Consider the following 12,581-nt stretch of genomic DNA (forward strand, 5'->3'; position numbering starts at 1 on the left):
AATTAAAGCAAAGGTAGAAATTAAAACATAAAGAAGGACATGAGAAAATATTGGAGATTTGGAGATACATGGTAATGTACAAAATAGACTTACAGTGACTGGATGGTATACAATAAAAGTACAAATATTTTGAAGAAGACCTCCATATCCTCACACTGCAGAAACACAAATGGATTGCAAACCAGTGTAGCAGAAGCAGTTTTCAAACAAATCCAAGTCATAGAATTTAAAATATTCTTGTCAAACATGCACAAATCCAATAGCAATTAGATGATTAATGACATTTAATTTACTAAGGGCACGGTGGAACAGCTGGTAAAGCGATTGCCTGACAGTTCTGAGGTCCCAGGTTCAATCCCAGACCTGCCTGTGTGGAGTTTGCATGTTCTCCCCACACCTGCGTGGGTTTCCTCCGGGCACTCCAATTTCCTCCCACACCCCAAAAACTTGCAACATTAAGTGGATACTCTAAATTGCCTTGAGGTGTGATTGTGAGTGCGGCTGTTTGTCTCTATGTGCCCTGCGATTGGCTGGCAACCAGTTCAGGGTGTAGCCCGCCCCCTGCCCGTTGACAGCTGCGATAGGCTCCAGCACTCCCCGCAATCCTCGTGAGGATAAGCGACAAAAGAAAATGGATGGATGGATGGATGGATGGATGGATGGATAGTTTACCAAAATGATGCTCATTTACATCCCATGTAGTAAAAAGAATAATCACTGACTAGCATTAAAATAGCCAAACTTGCAAAGAAAATGAATATTTATACTATGTTGAAAATGTGGTGTTTTTTTTCTATTCACAGCCAAGAACCTTGACCACAGATGTCTTCATCAGTCTGTTCTGGCAAAGCAACCGCAAATCACAAGACATAACACACTCACTTAACACCTCGCTGTGGTGTCTTCATTACATTTTGTAGTAGTAGTAGTAGTAGTAGAAGTAATGGCAGTAGTGTGACTATAGAATGTTTCACATATCTTCAAGAATGTTAAAAAAATCACAAACAAAATCTGTATCTTTTAAAAAAAAAATTTAATCAAGATCAGTTTGATATTACGATAAATTCATCCATTTTAGATTGGTTACGCAACACTGTAAAATTAGAACAAGCCAACATCCCAGAACTGCCATTTGCCATTTATCATGCACCAAAGTTTCATCCACACAAAACTACACTAGTTACTATCCCGCATGTATAACAACAAGTTGCGCACACACACAATTCAATTGATTAATCTAAATAAATAAATACATACATACGTACTGTGGCATGGTGGATGACTAGTTAGCATATTGGTGTCACAGTTCTGAAAAGCCAGGGTTCAAATCCTGGCCTCGCCTTTGTGGAGTTTGCATGTTCTCCCCATGCCTGTGTGTTTCCTCACTTTTCCCAAAAACATGCAGGGTAGGTTAATTAAAACCTCTACATTGTCTCCAGGTGTGAATGTTTTTTTGTTTATATGTGCCGTGCAAATGGCTCTCTACCGTGTCTGGAAATTAGCTGGGATAGATTCCAGGTCACCCGTGACCCTATTTTTAAAAAAATAAGCGGTACAGAAAATGGAGGGATGAAGAGACAAATGAATATAAAATGTTTGTGGGTGTGTATTAGCGCAAGAGCACCAACGTCCAGGAATCTATGACTTCATATTTCATCTCTCTTTGGTTCTTTATAAACTCTTTGACAGTCGACTTCACCGTGCCTTGCCTAATGTCAAATTTTACCTCCTGTCAAAATGAGTGAAGCGTACAAACATTTTCAGATGTCACTTCAATAGGATTGACTGACTTCATCTGTGCTGCCTGAAGTGAACGCACCGTGCCAAAGTTAATATTCTGCTTTATATTCAGTTGTCAGTGGAACGTCTTGAGGGTGTACTTAGACCCTGCTTGACTTCTTTATGTAAAACTAGCCATGATAAAAGTCCAAACTGCAGTGACCGCAGCATGTTATATCAGTATAGTAGAATATCAGTGCGGATTCAGTGTCAGTATGCATACTATGTGCCGGGTCGTTGAAGCATTTCCATCGGCATGTGCACACGCTGCCAAATATATCTGCCCACTTTAATCCATCGGTTTGTGCCTTGCAAAAATATCCCCCAACCCCCTTCTGCTTGACTTGGTACGGCATGCAGAAGAAGTCCTCTCTTGTTGGTGGTGTAAAGCGGTGTTCCTGTATTAAGACAAAACCGTGGCTGGAACCTACTATCATGCCTGGAACAGTCTCATTGAGAGAAAGATACATGCAGAATGTTTGATCTTACATAAATCTTTTTTTCACCAAGTTTTCCATTGAGCAGTCGCTTGCAGGATTTGCATATTGAGAGGTGAGTAATTACTGTACACCTTTGAGTTAAAGTAGGCGAGTCCTGTGAATCCTCAATTTTGTTCAATGTCAGAAGCTAAGCAGGGCCAGTCCTAGTTAATACTTGGATGTGAAATAATTTAAGAATACCAGGTGCCAAGAGTGGGCAGTAGGCCAATAACCTGCTCTCGTAAATATTTACGGATTACAGGAACCACAATTGTGGTCTTGTGTGCCTCATGGCACTTAGAGCCCTAAAAATTTAAGTCTGCAGCTTGAAATGATGTGTAAGACTATGAAATAATTCTTAGTCTGTAGTAAAGGTCTAAAAGTACTTGCAAGCACCTGTAATTGCATGCTGGATATAGTTTTTTTATATATAGAAACAACACAAAGTGAACACTAGAGGTTTTCATTTGACTGCTTGTTTGAGATAAAGTGCAGTTTATCTCCAAACTAACTTGTGACAGAATTCTAACGGTCAGGTTGCAATCAGATCGCTCCGTGACATACCTCAGCAGATTCCACAGATGTTTTTGTGGACCTTATGACCAGTGAAGATTTTTTTTTTTTTTTTTTTTACTGATAATAATAAGTTTTCAAAATGTGAAAATAAGCAAGACTTGATGTTTGTATTTCACACATACAGTGACTCTCCATTTTGTTTTGTTATGATATTTTCCAAACCCACCACAATAAGTAAAAATCTGTACGAAAGAAAGCACCCATCCATCCATTTTCCGTAGCGCTTTATCCCGACAACTGTCACACGCTGGGAAACCAAATCATTTTTGGTTATTTATTATATATAATATTATATTATATATTAATTTGAATAGTTTAACTCTACCAACAGATTTGTTTTTTAATCCAATGTTAACCTCTCTCACTACACATGTATTAAATAAGCCTCATGCTGCCACACTGCAAGTGTTCAACACTAAATTCATTTGGTCTATTAATGTGTAGAGAGTGTCATTCCACAACTGCGCAATATGTAAGTGTTTTGAAACCACTTAATTTGTTAACTGGCACTATATAATGTAAAAATGTAATTCATTCAGCTCCACCTGTACACACAATACAATAACCCATCTGTCTACGATATATGATCAAATAATCTACTGTATTTATAAATTACCATACATATTGCGTAAACTCAAATGATAGACATTGTGTTTTATTAATATCAATTTCCAGTACAGAAGTTGTGGTTCAGATTGATGACTTTCATGCAGCTGTTGTTGGATCCTTTCCCCTCAGTCATCAGCATACCATCGTTTCCCTGATGAGGTAGTCTGTTTTTAAGTCAGCGGGGATGATCCAGTTTCCTCACGACCATGAACAGGATAAGTGGTATAGAAAATGGATGGACTGTTGGATTTCTAGTTTATTCCTCATCTCCGCGTGGTTCCAGAATAAACTTGACCAGTGGTGCTTCCCACCCTCCACATGCCATCTCCCTTCTGATGACTCTCACTAAGCTGGGCTGCCTGTAAATCAACATCTTACTCAAGTTTCGAAGGTGGAGTCTCATTGGCAAGTTATATTTAGTTCCATGGCACGTTGCATTAATGCGCTGGATGTGCACATAGCGCCCAATTTGACATTCAATGTTTTTATGAGTTGATTTTTAAACTTGGTTTTCAGTATTGAGTGAATAATGTTACCAACATGTTTATAATTTTTGGCAGGAGGCATAAATGGCAGCCTTTTATATCAAATGCCCAAAGCATATGATTTTTGACTGCAACTAACAGTCAACATATTGCTATTTAAGATACTGTAGTCCTTAACTTATGGGGTCCCTCATGGGTCAGTTCTTGGACCTCTCCTGTTCAGCCTTTATATGCTACCCTTGTGTCAAATTCTTCAAAACTTTAATTTTGACTACCAGAGCTATGCAGATGACACACAGTTATATTTAGCAGTCTCTCCAGATGACTAACAGTTCAATTGAGGTATTGTGCCACTGTCTTAATCAGATAAATAACTGGATGAGCCAAAATTTTCTTCAACTAAATCACAACAAAACTGAGGCAATTGTTTTTGGCAATAAAGAAAAGAGAATTGCTGTTAGTAAACACCTGGAATCTCTATCTTTAAAAACCAAAGACCAAGTCTGAAAGCTCGGTGTTCTGGTTGATTCCGACCTGACTTTCAACAATTATATCAAATCAATCACAAAAACTGCCTTCTACCATCTGAAAAACATATCTAGACTCAACCCTTGTATGTGTCAAGCAGACAAGGAAAAGCTCACCCATGCTTTTGTTTCAAGTAGACTTGACTACTGTAATGGTCTTCTGACTGTACTCCCCAAGAGTATTAAACAGCTGCAGCTCATTCAGAATGCTGCAGCTCACGTTCTGACCAAAACAAAGCGGTCAGAGCATATAACGCCAATGTTAAAGTCCTTAAATTGGCTTCCAGTCGGCTTTAGAATAGATTTTGAAGTTCTGCTACTGGTCTATGAATCACTCAATGATTTAGGTCCTGAATACATGAAAAAAATTCTTACGGAATACAAACCCAGTAGAGCTCGGAGATCGACTGACTCAGGTCAAATTGTGGAGCGCAGAGTCCAAAGCAAACATGGTGAAGCAGCATTTAGCTATTATGCTGCACACAAATGAAATAAGTTGCCAACAGAGATGAGATCAGCCCCAAGTGTGAATGTTTTTAAAACCAGGATTTTTCTCGTGCTTTTTAGAATATATCCACTTTTGATCATATTACTTGCACTGTATGCGGTTTTAGATGTCATTTTTTTTTATATGTTGTCATTTTTATTGTTTTTATCCCATTTTAAATGTTTTATATTTATACAAATAAATTTGCTTTGCTTAACATTCCTTCTGGCACTTTGCAGACAGCTTCCAAATCCTAATTGGCTTTACTATCCCAAAATCCACAAGAGTAACAGCAATTCTTCATCATTAACCTGACACTGTGTTGGTGGCGGTGGTGGATTCGCTTGGCTTGTAGGCATGAGTCACAGTCTTGGGTTAAATTTCCATCCAATGCAAATCCTTGTTTCCAGAGTGTCCCATTGACCTGTACGTTTGTGACGCTATTGTTGGAATACATTTGAGGCTGAGTGTATGTATCTATTTATTTTTAATCATTTTTAAGGTATACTGGGAAGCCTGAAGCAAGCAAACCATCCCCAGGATCACCTACTTTAGTGATCTTCTAAAGTCAAACCCACCAGTAAATTCAGAACGACAATAGAATCAGGAAAAAGCAAGGCACAAAGGCAAGATAGATAGATAGATAGATATATAGATAGATCGATAGATAGATATACAAGTCTAGAAAGAACTAAAGCATCAGAAAAAACAAATGGGCATCTGAATAGGGGAAGTGTGTGAATAATATATACTATGTTGAAAATGGAGTACACAGTTTGACGTGGATGTAGCAAGAGATACTTGTATAAAACAAGAAAGAAAAAGACAGTAAGTAAATTCCAACAAAATAATGTAAAGCAAAACAGGCCTAGCTGGCTGTAACTTGTGAAGATTTTTTCAACATATCTTTTCCACACTGATATGAACAGTGTGGACAGATTGTACAACTCCCAACAGAGTACTCAGATGGGCCTGCATGAATAACCTTGACCTCAGATTTTTTTGACACACTGGCTCTTGTCTGACCCAACTACTGTTGTACGCATCTCATGAATCCCTTGAGGCACTATAAGCTCAGTGAAACATATTCATCCCTCGTCATTCCTTTCTTGTCAGTTTCAGGATCACCCTCCAGAGTTCAGAATCAGTCATACTCTAATAAAACCTCTTGATTAGCCCAATATGATAACAAATTAGGACGTGTTGGCGCGTATGTAAAAATTATGGCATGGCTAGCACTGTTACCGCTACAATAACAGGCTGATGATATTAATTTTCCATACTGCTTAGCCTCACTAGAGTCATACGTTGGTTGGAGGAAACCCACACCAAGAACGAGGAGAACATGCAAACTCCACACAACAGAGGCCCGATTTGGACCCGGGTGACAGACGTGTGACGCAGAAGTGTTAGCCGGTCAAGTTAATTAGAGATTTTTTTTCATAATTATATAATTCAATAATTTATGAAGACCACAAACTAAAAATAACGTTTTATTGCTAACTTGATCAATTGGGGTTGTTTTTTTTCATACTTGGTGTTTTAAACCTTCTTGACAACAACAGTATTATCTCTAATGCAATCGAGCCACAGTCAGTCTCCCTATAAATAGCGCTGCTTCTATTATTTCTTGGCTGATAATAATTTACCATAACTAAGTCTTTCCTTGAAGAATGGAAATTTAAATCAAGGTGACAGAATGGAGTCGCAGCTAAGAAACAGCTCAACTTCAACTGGGGTGGTATCACTTATATATTCTCACTCTGGATGGCACTAGACCACTTAAGAATATCATTAGTGAATTAGCACAGGGCCCCAAAAGCCAGAAAAGAATCAATTACAGAACATTAAAAGTTAGCCTGAAATTGAATTATGAAATGATGAGCTGATGTTTCCAAAAAAAAAAAAAAAAAGCAATCTGTAGCTGTAAGGATTGCTCACATCCATGCAAGTATCCCCAACTGCTAAAAACAAAAAAATAATTACCATTTAGGGATAAATCAGGATGGATAAACCATCTGCTTTATGATTTACCCAAAACTGTGATCCCACTTTTATCATGGAGGATATTTTCCAGAGACCTCTAGATTTTATAAAAATCCACAACATAGACTATACTAAAAAAAAAAAAAACGTTAAAAAATAAAAGTGTAATGGTTTGAAAAAAAATTAAGCATCTTAAAACACACTTAAATTTCTTAAGATGCAGTTTTTAAAGGAATAATCACACACTTCTTAATAGAGGCATCACATGCTTGCCTCAAGTTGGTTATTTGTCCCTCCCTGTAAAAGTGACCCAAAATAAATACATATAAATGGCGTAGATTAAATTTAAACACCGTGTATATTAAAAAAATTCAAACAAGCTATCACTAATTGATTAATTAATTAATTAATTAATTGATTGAACATGGAATACAAAAGGCCATAGACGGGCTACTGGAAATTCACATGGGACCATATTCTCCCATTCGTACGTAAGATTTTTTCTTTTTTTTTTCCAACACACCTACTTCACTCACGCTCAAATTGTCCCAGTTCTCCTGCAATGAATTCTGCCGAACCCCTATGTGCACCCGGCTCGTTTGTGTGTCACGTCTTGAGAGTCGTGACTCACTGAATTCCAAGGAAGCGTATGATTCCCGGATTGTTTAGCTTTCCTGAGGCATATAATTGCCATTGAAATCTACCTGTAAAATATATCACCTTCCGAATGTGAAATCAACTTTTATAGCAGATGCTCGAGTGAATCATCGCCCCATCGCTGATAGTGTGTCCACTGCGTCATTCATAAGGAAAATTGTGCTCATGACCAAACGCATCAGTGCCAGTTGAGCTCATGTGCTGTGATAACGAATGTGGAATGTGTTCTTGGTTTCAGCGAACAAAGAGCCTGACCATCATACTACCTCCACATGGCACAAGCGATGTTTCGAGAAAGCGAGAAGGATGGGCGCTCAGGTCAGACTGGGGACAGACAGGCTGCTGCATACACCCTACAGTGTCGATCTTGCTATATAATGGTCAACCTGATTCAATTTTGTGTTTGTGTTCACTTACAAACCATATTCAACATTTATGTCGAACTAGGGCACCTCCAACTATGGGAGACAAATTGTTTGTGTGTTGTTTACATTCTTGGCCAAAAAAGCTGATTCTGAGTCTGATGTTTCCTATATTTTGTTGTTTATGAAAAAGGGAGCCTTTAGCGTGACTTAATGAGATAGAGGTGAATCGTCTGACCAATGTCAATGTTATACTTGCCCCACTTTTACTTGCCGTTATTTATAGATTTTTTTTTCCAGATGTGGGCCTTTACAGAGTAAACATCTACTTTTTTACAAAGTTTAGTCAATGTCGTGACAGTTAACAAATGCTCAAACTATGAGCTCTTTAAAAAAAATGCTTATAGTCTATCAATTTGGAATATAGAGAGATTTGTCCTTATCCTTTGAATTGCAGTTTTAGGAATGCTGAGAGTGGAGGTGGAAAGGGACCCCAAGACAGGAGCCACAGTTGTTAAGTCGGTGGCCCCCATGTCCACCCCAGCCAGTGGTCCGCTGGCCACCACTGTCTTTGACGACGGCAGGAAAAGCATCCATGCGATCGGTGGGTCAGGTGATCAACCCTCAACTGAAGAGCTCACAAAGAATTTGACTGTTGTCGACGGCGTTGGGATGCAAGTGATGCTAGATGAGCTCACTGTCACCCCAAATGAAGCAGAAGTCAAAGAAATGCAGGCTCCTGTGAATCAGCCTGTGTCTGAAGAGAATCATATGGCGTTACACAGCCATGCAAGTTCTAACCCGGAAGCTCAAATGACTACAGAGGTCACTCGTTCGAGTATGACATTTGAGGAGGATGCAAATGTGATGGTGGTTAGAGACAAAGCAGGAAAAGAGGTGACCATGGAGGGTCGCGATTTGGAGGAAAGCCCGATCACCCTCGTGTTCTTGGGCTACACCGATTCTACGACTACCCAAGAAGACCTGGACATGCTAACTGCAGAGCGAGTGATTATTGCAGAGGACGGTGAAGAACACAGTGCTACGGATCAAGAGGTGGGACAAGAGAGTCAAAGTGTTACGTATCAGGACATTTCCCCGGAGGATAAAGATCAAACATCTGAAGTCCAAAAAGATAATGCAAATAAGGACTCATCCTCACCGGCTGTTGAAGAGCGAAAAGGCCCTTCAAATAACAAAACCTGTCACTGTTGCTCTGTCATGTAAGAATTGGCAATATTTAATTCTACTTGTATTTTGCTACTCAACCCGATAGTTATGCATTGGACGTTTCTCCCCATCTGTTCTTACCATTTAACTCAGGGTATTATAATTTTGTAGGGCTCGAGTAGATGTGCTCTAGCAGCTTCACTGAGATCCCTTTAAAAAAAGAAAAAAACACTTTCTCCCCCTAGAGGAGAAAGGCAGGAAAAGCAACATCCACTGCGCATGTGCTAACTCGTCAGTCGACTGTGTAACATCTTTTTTTTTAACCTCCGGACGTTTTGTGGTCCTCGTAACCAAAGGAATGTTTTACATTGTATAATAATGACTTGCAGTTTAATGCAACTTATACATTTTGACATTGTAAAAATCAAGTTTACGTTTTCAGTTTTAAATGTAATAGCTCCAGCTCTAATCATCACAGTTCATAATATGAGTATCATCAGTTTGCATTGGACCATTTACTATAGCCAGTTGGATTCTTCAAAATTAAATTTGCACAATGTTGAACTTGAATGTCTATTGTGTACCTGAGTCTCTAGCGCCTCATTAAATATGTCCGGCCTCTTAGAGAGATTTTGTTGATGCCCACCTCACATGACTCACATGACTAGAAGATGGTAAGTAGATCTCCTGCTTCATCATCTTAATCATTCATTTCCCCCAAGGTTGTTGCTAGATGACTGCGGTGCTACAATCAGGTGAGTTTCCTTGAATAAACAATAATGTACGTTTACCGTTGCATGGGCTTGGAATGCCAGGAAATTAACTTTGGAAGAGTAATCAAAACTTAATATATTATGTTGTTGAGGAAAAATGGTAATGCATATCTCCTCGGCTGTTGGATCACAGGGGGCAGGCTTTGGTGCCACAAAAATGAAAATTTGCAGTACAATAAAATAACATTCCCCCTACAAATGAGCAGCGTTGAATAAACAGGTTAAGCTCATTTAATGTCTTTCTGCTGGAGATGTTGCCTCTTGTGTTGATAATCCTCGTCTGCATCGTAAACGTAAAGCTCCTCAACAGACGTGTAAATATAGACTCATAGATTTAAACTAGCACCCTCCATTAAGAGATTACTTTGAAATACTATTACAATACTACTGTACAGTGTATACTTAACTCTTAGTACATTGTGCATACATTTTGTATAGTGCACAACTCAATTGACACAGCTTGTACAGTGACCATTTTAGGAAGTGATACTGTATGCTAGAAAATTTGTGGGGTCATGTTGGACTTGAGGATCTGACTCATGATCTCTGTCTGATGGGTCAGGGTAATGTCTTTATAGGCCTTGATTTGTGCACTGGGTGGATTGGTCTTGTTGAAAGAGAAGAGAGACATGCCTAAACATTTCACACTAACCTCTCTAAAGTCTTATGGGTAACTTCAATTTTATGACTGACCCCAAATGAATAACTGATAAGAGGCATATGATACGTGTGGTTTTTATTGTTAATCAAAGGACTATAAAAGAGAGTTGATGCCAAGAAGCATTATACTGTATTACAGATGGACTCTACTGCAGACCTGCAATTTCTGCAGTATGAATAACTTCTAAGAATGCAGCTGTAAAAAAAATTGTGCAATTATAATTGTTCAAATCCAGTATGTATCCAAAATTTAATATAGTTATGCAAATGATAATTAAGGAAAACTATATTTCAATTGTACTAATAAAGGGTTTTCACACATCTCATCTCTGACCCCAAGCAAGCCTTCAGTTTTTCAAAAGGTGGCCACCATGGAAACAAATACACCGACGCAGAGGTGCCAGTCGAAGTCGCCGACCTCTCAAGATGATGATGACCTGCTGGGGAGGAATTCCAAACTTGGGAGAGAAAATACAGAAAAGGCAAATCGCCGCTCATTGAGTACTCCTGGTGAGGGTCCCATAGGTTTATGCAAAGTGTCAGACATTGAAGGTCAAGCTCATATGTTTGTACCACTTCCACGTTCCCTTCCAATGGGTCCAGTATTGCCAGTAGATAGCAGGAAAGACACAACCGCATTTAATTCCAGTGTGACTGTTGCATTTGGAGCAAGTGACGACACAGAGGCTAAAGCTAATCCCACCAGCTTATGCTGGCAACGTAGTGAAAGGCAGTCTATGGCAGCTCACAGAGAGATTGTGGGTCTGTCAGCAGATGCAACACAAATTTCTGGGGACTTCAAAGACCTTATTCCAAATGCTGAAGATCACATACCCAAGGCTCCATTAGAAGAAACAAAAAAACAAGACCAGTCCACAGTGCAAGTGGAAACCCAGGGGGATGTTGATGAAGAGAGATTTCCAAACAATGAGGACAAGTTTGAAAATGAGGCACATTTGGACAAGGTAGGAGACAAAATACAACAAGGAGATTTAACTAAGCCTTTGGGGGCCTCAAAAAGCAATGGAATGAGACTCGTGCCTCACGGAAACATAACAGAATTCTTCAAAAACAAAGAAAACATGACTGCTCGAGCACTCACTAAGCCAAAAGAAGAGAGACAAACAGAATCCAAAGAAAATGTCGAGCATTTTGATATCGACTCAAATGATTCCTTAATAGAGAGCGACAAGGGCACCCATGAAGTACAAGTTCACACAGAGGCTTTTGGAAAAATGCATTTAACTCCATCCAATGAGAAACAGAATAAGGGGAGAAGGGAAAAGCACAGAGATGAGTTTTGGAGAATAGCTTCTGAAATTCTTCAAGGCGAGCAACTACTTCAGCGTCTGCAACTGGTGCAACAACGCCAGGAGGCAGATATGAGCACCTGCCAGGAGGTGAACCGTGATAGGGAACATGGAAAGAAGGAACAGGAGGACCTGCCTGTAGAAGATGAGAAAAAAGACATGTTGGAAAGAGAAAAGCCTGAAGTCAGTGGGAGTAGAGAAGTCCAAGAAAAGATGGCTGCACAGCCTGAGGACCATAAAACTGCCACAAAAGTAGCAGATTGTTCTGATGATTCTCCAAGTGTCAGTTGGGTGTGTGCAGATTGTATTCCAATCAATTCCATTGAAACTATTTCTAGACCAACGTCCCTTCGATCCTCCTGTCACCGCTTCTCTGTCACAGAGATGTCAAAGGAGAAGCTGATCCATGAGGATTCCCAAGGGAAACAGAAGCTGCAGAGGGCTGGGGGGATTCTAAACCTTGCAGATGATCCAGATGTACTGGAGATCCCCTTCAATACAAATATCGTGTTTGAACTGCTTCCCACAAAAAAATGTCAAGGCCAGGAGCGTGAATGGCAATTCTCTGAGCAGATGATGCTGGATGATGAGATCATTCGGGAGGGTGGGAAAAAACTTGGAGCAACTGCACAGGGGGAAACCCCAGAGGAGCTTATTAAAGAGGAGGCCCATCAATTAAAGAAGACAAGAATGTTGTTTGAAGCTTTCCAACAAGATAACA

The 12,581-nt window shown here is 39.5% G+C and overlaps 1 protein-coding gene across 2 annotated transcripts in view; it reads left to right on the forward strand.

Annotated features, from left to right (window-relative positions):
• LOC133514710 (uncharacterized) overlaps positions 1-9,621 on the forward strand; it is a 36,088-nt gene extending 26,467 nt beyond the window's left edge. For both annotated transcript variants that reach the window (XM_061846589.1, XM_061846590.1), the window contains 2 exons: positions 7,824-7,903; positions 8,405-9,621. In XM_061846589.1, coding sequence (XP_061702573.1) covers positions 7,858-7,903; positions 8,405-9,174 — 816 coding nt within the window. In that variant the 5' untranslated portion in view covers positions 7,824-7,857 and the 3' untranslated portion in view covers positions 9,175-9,621. The remainder of the gene's footprint in view (positions 1-7,823; positions 7,904-8,404) is intronic.
• Positions 9,622-12,581: the final 2,960 nt, after the last annotated feature.

This window comes from Syngnathoides biaculeatus, chromosome 16 (assembly GCF_019802595.1).
Source record: "Syngnathoides biaculeatus isolate LvHL_M chromosome 16, ASM1980259v1, whole genome shotgun sequence".
Taxonomy (NCBI): domain Eukaryota; kingdom Metazoa; phylum Chordata; class Actinopteri; order Syngnathiformes; family Syngnathidae; genus Syngnathoides; species Syngnathoides biaculeatus.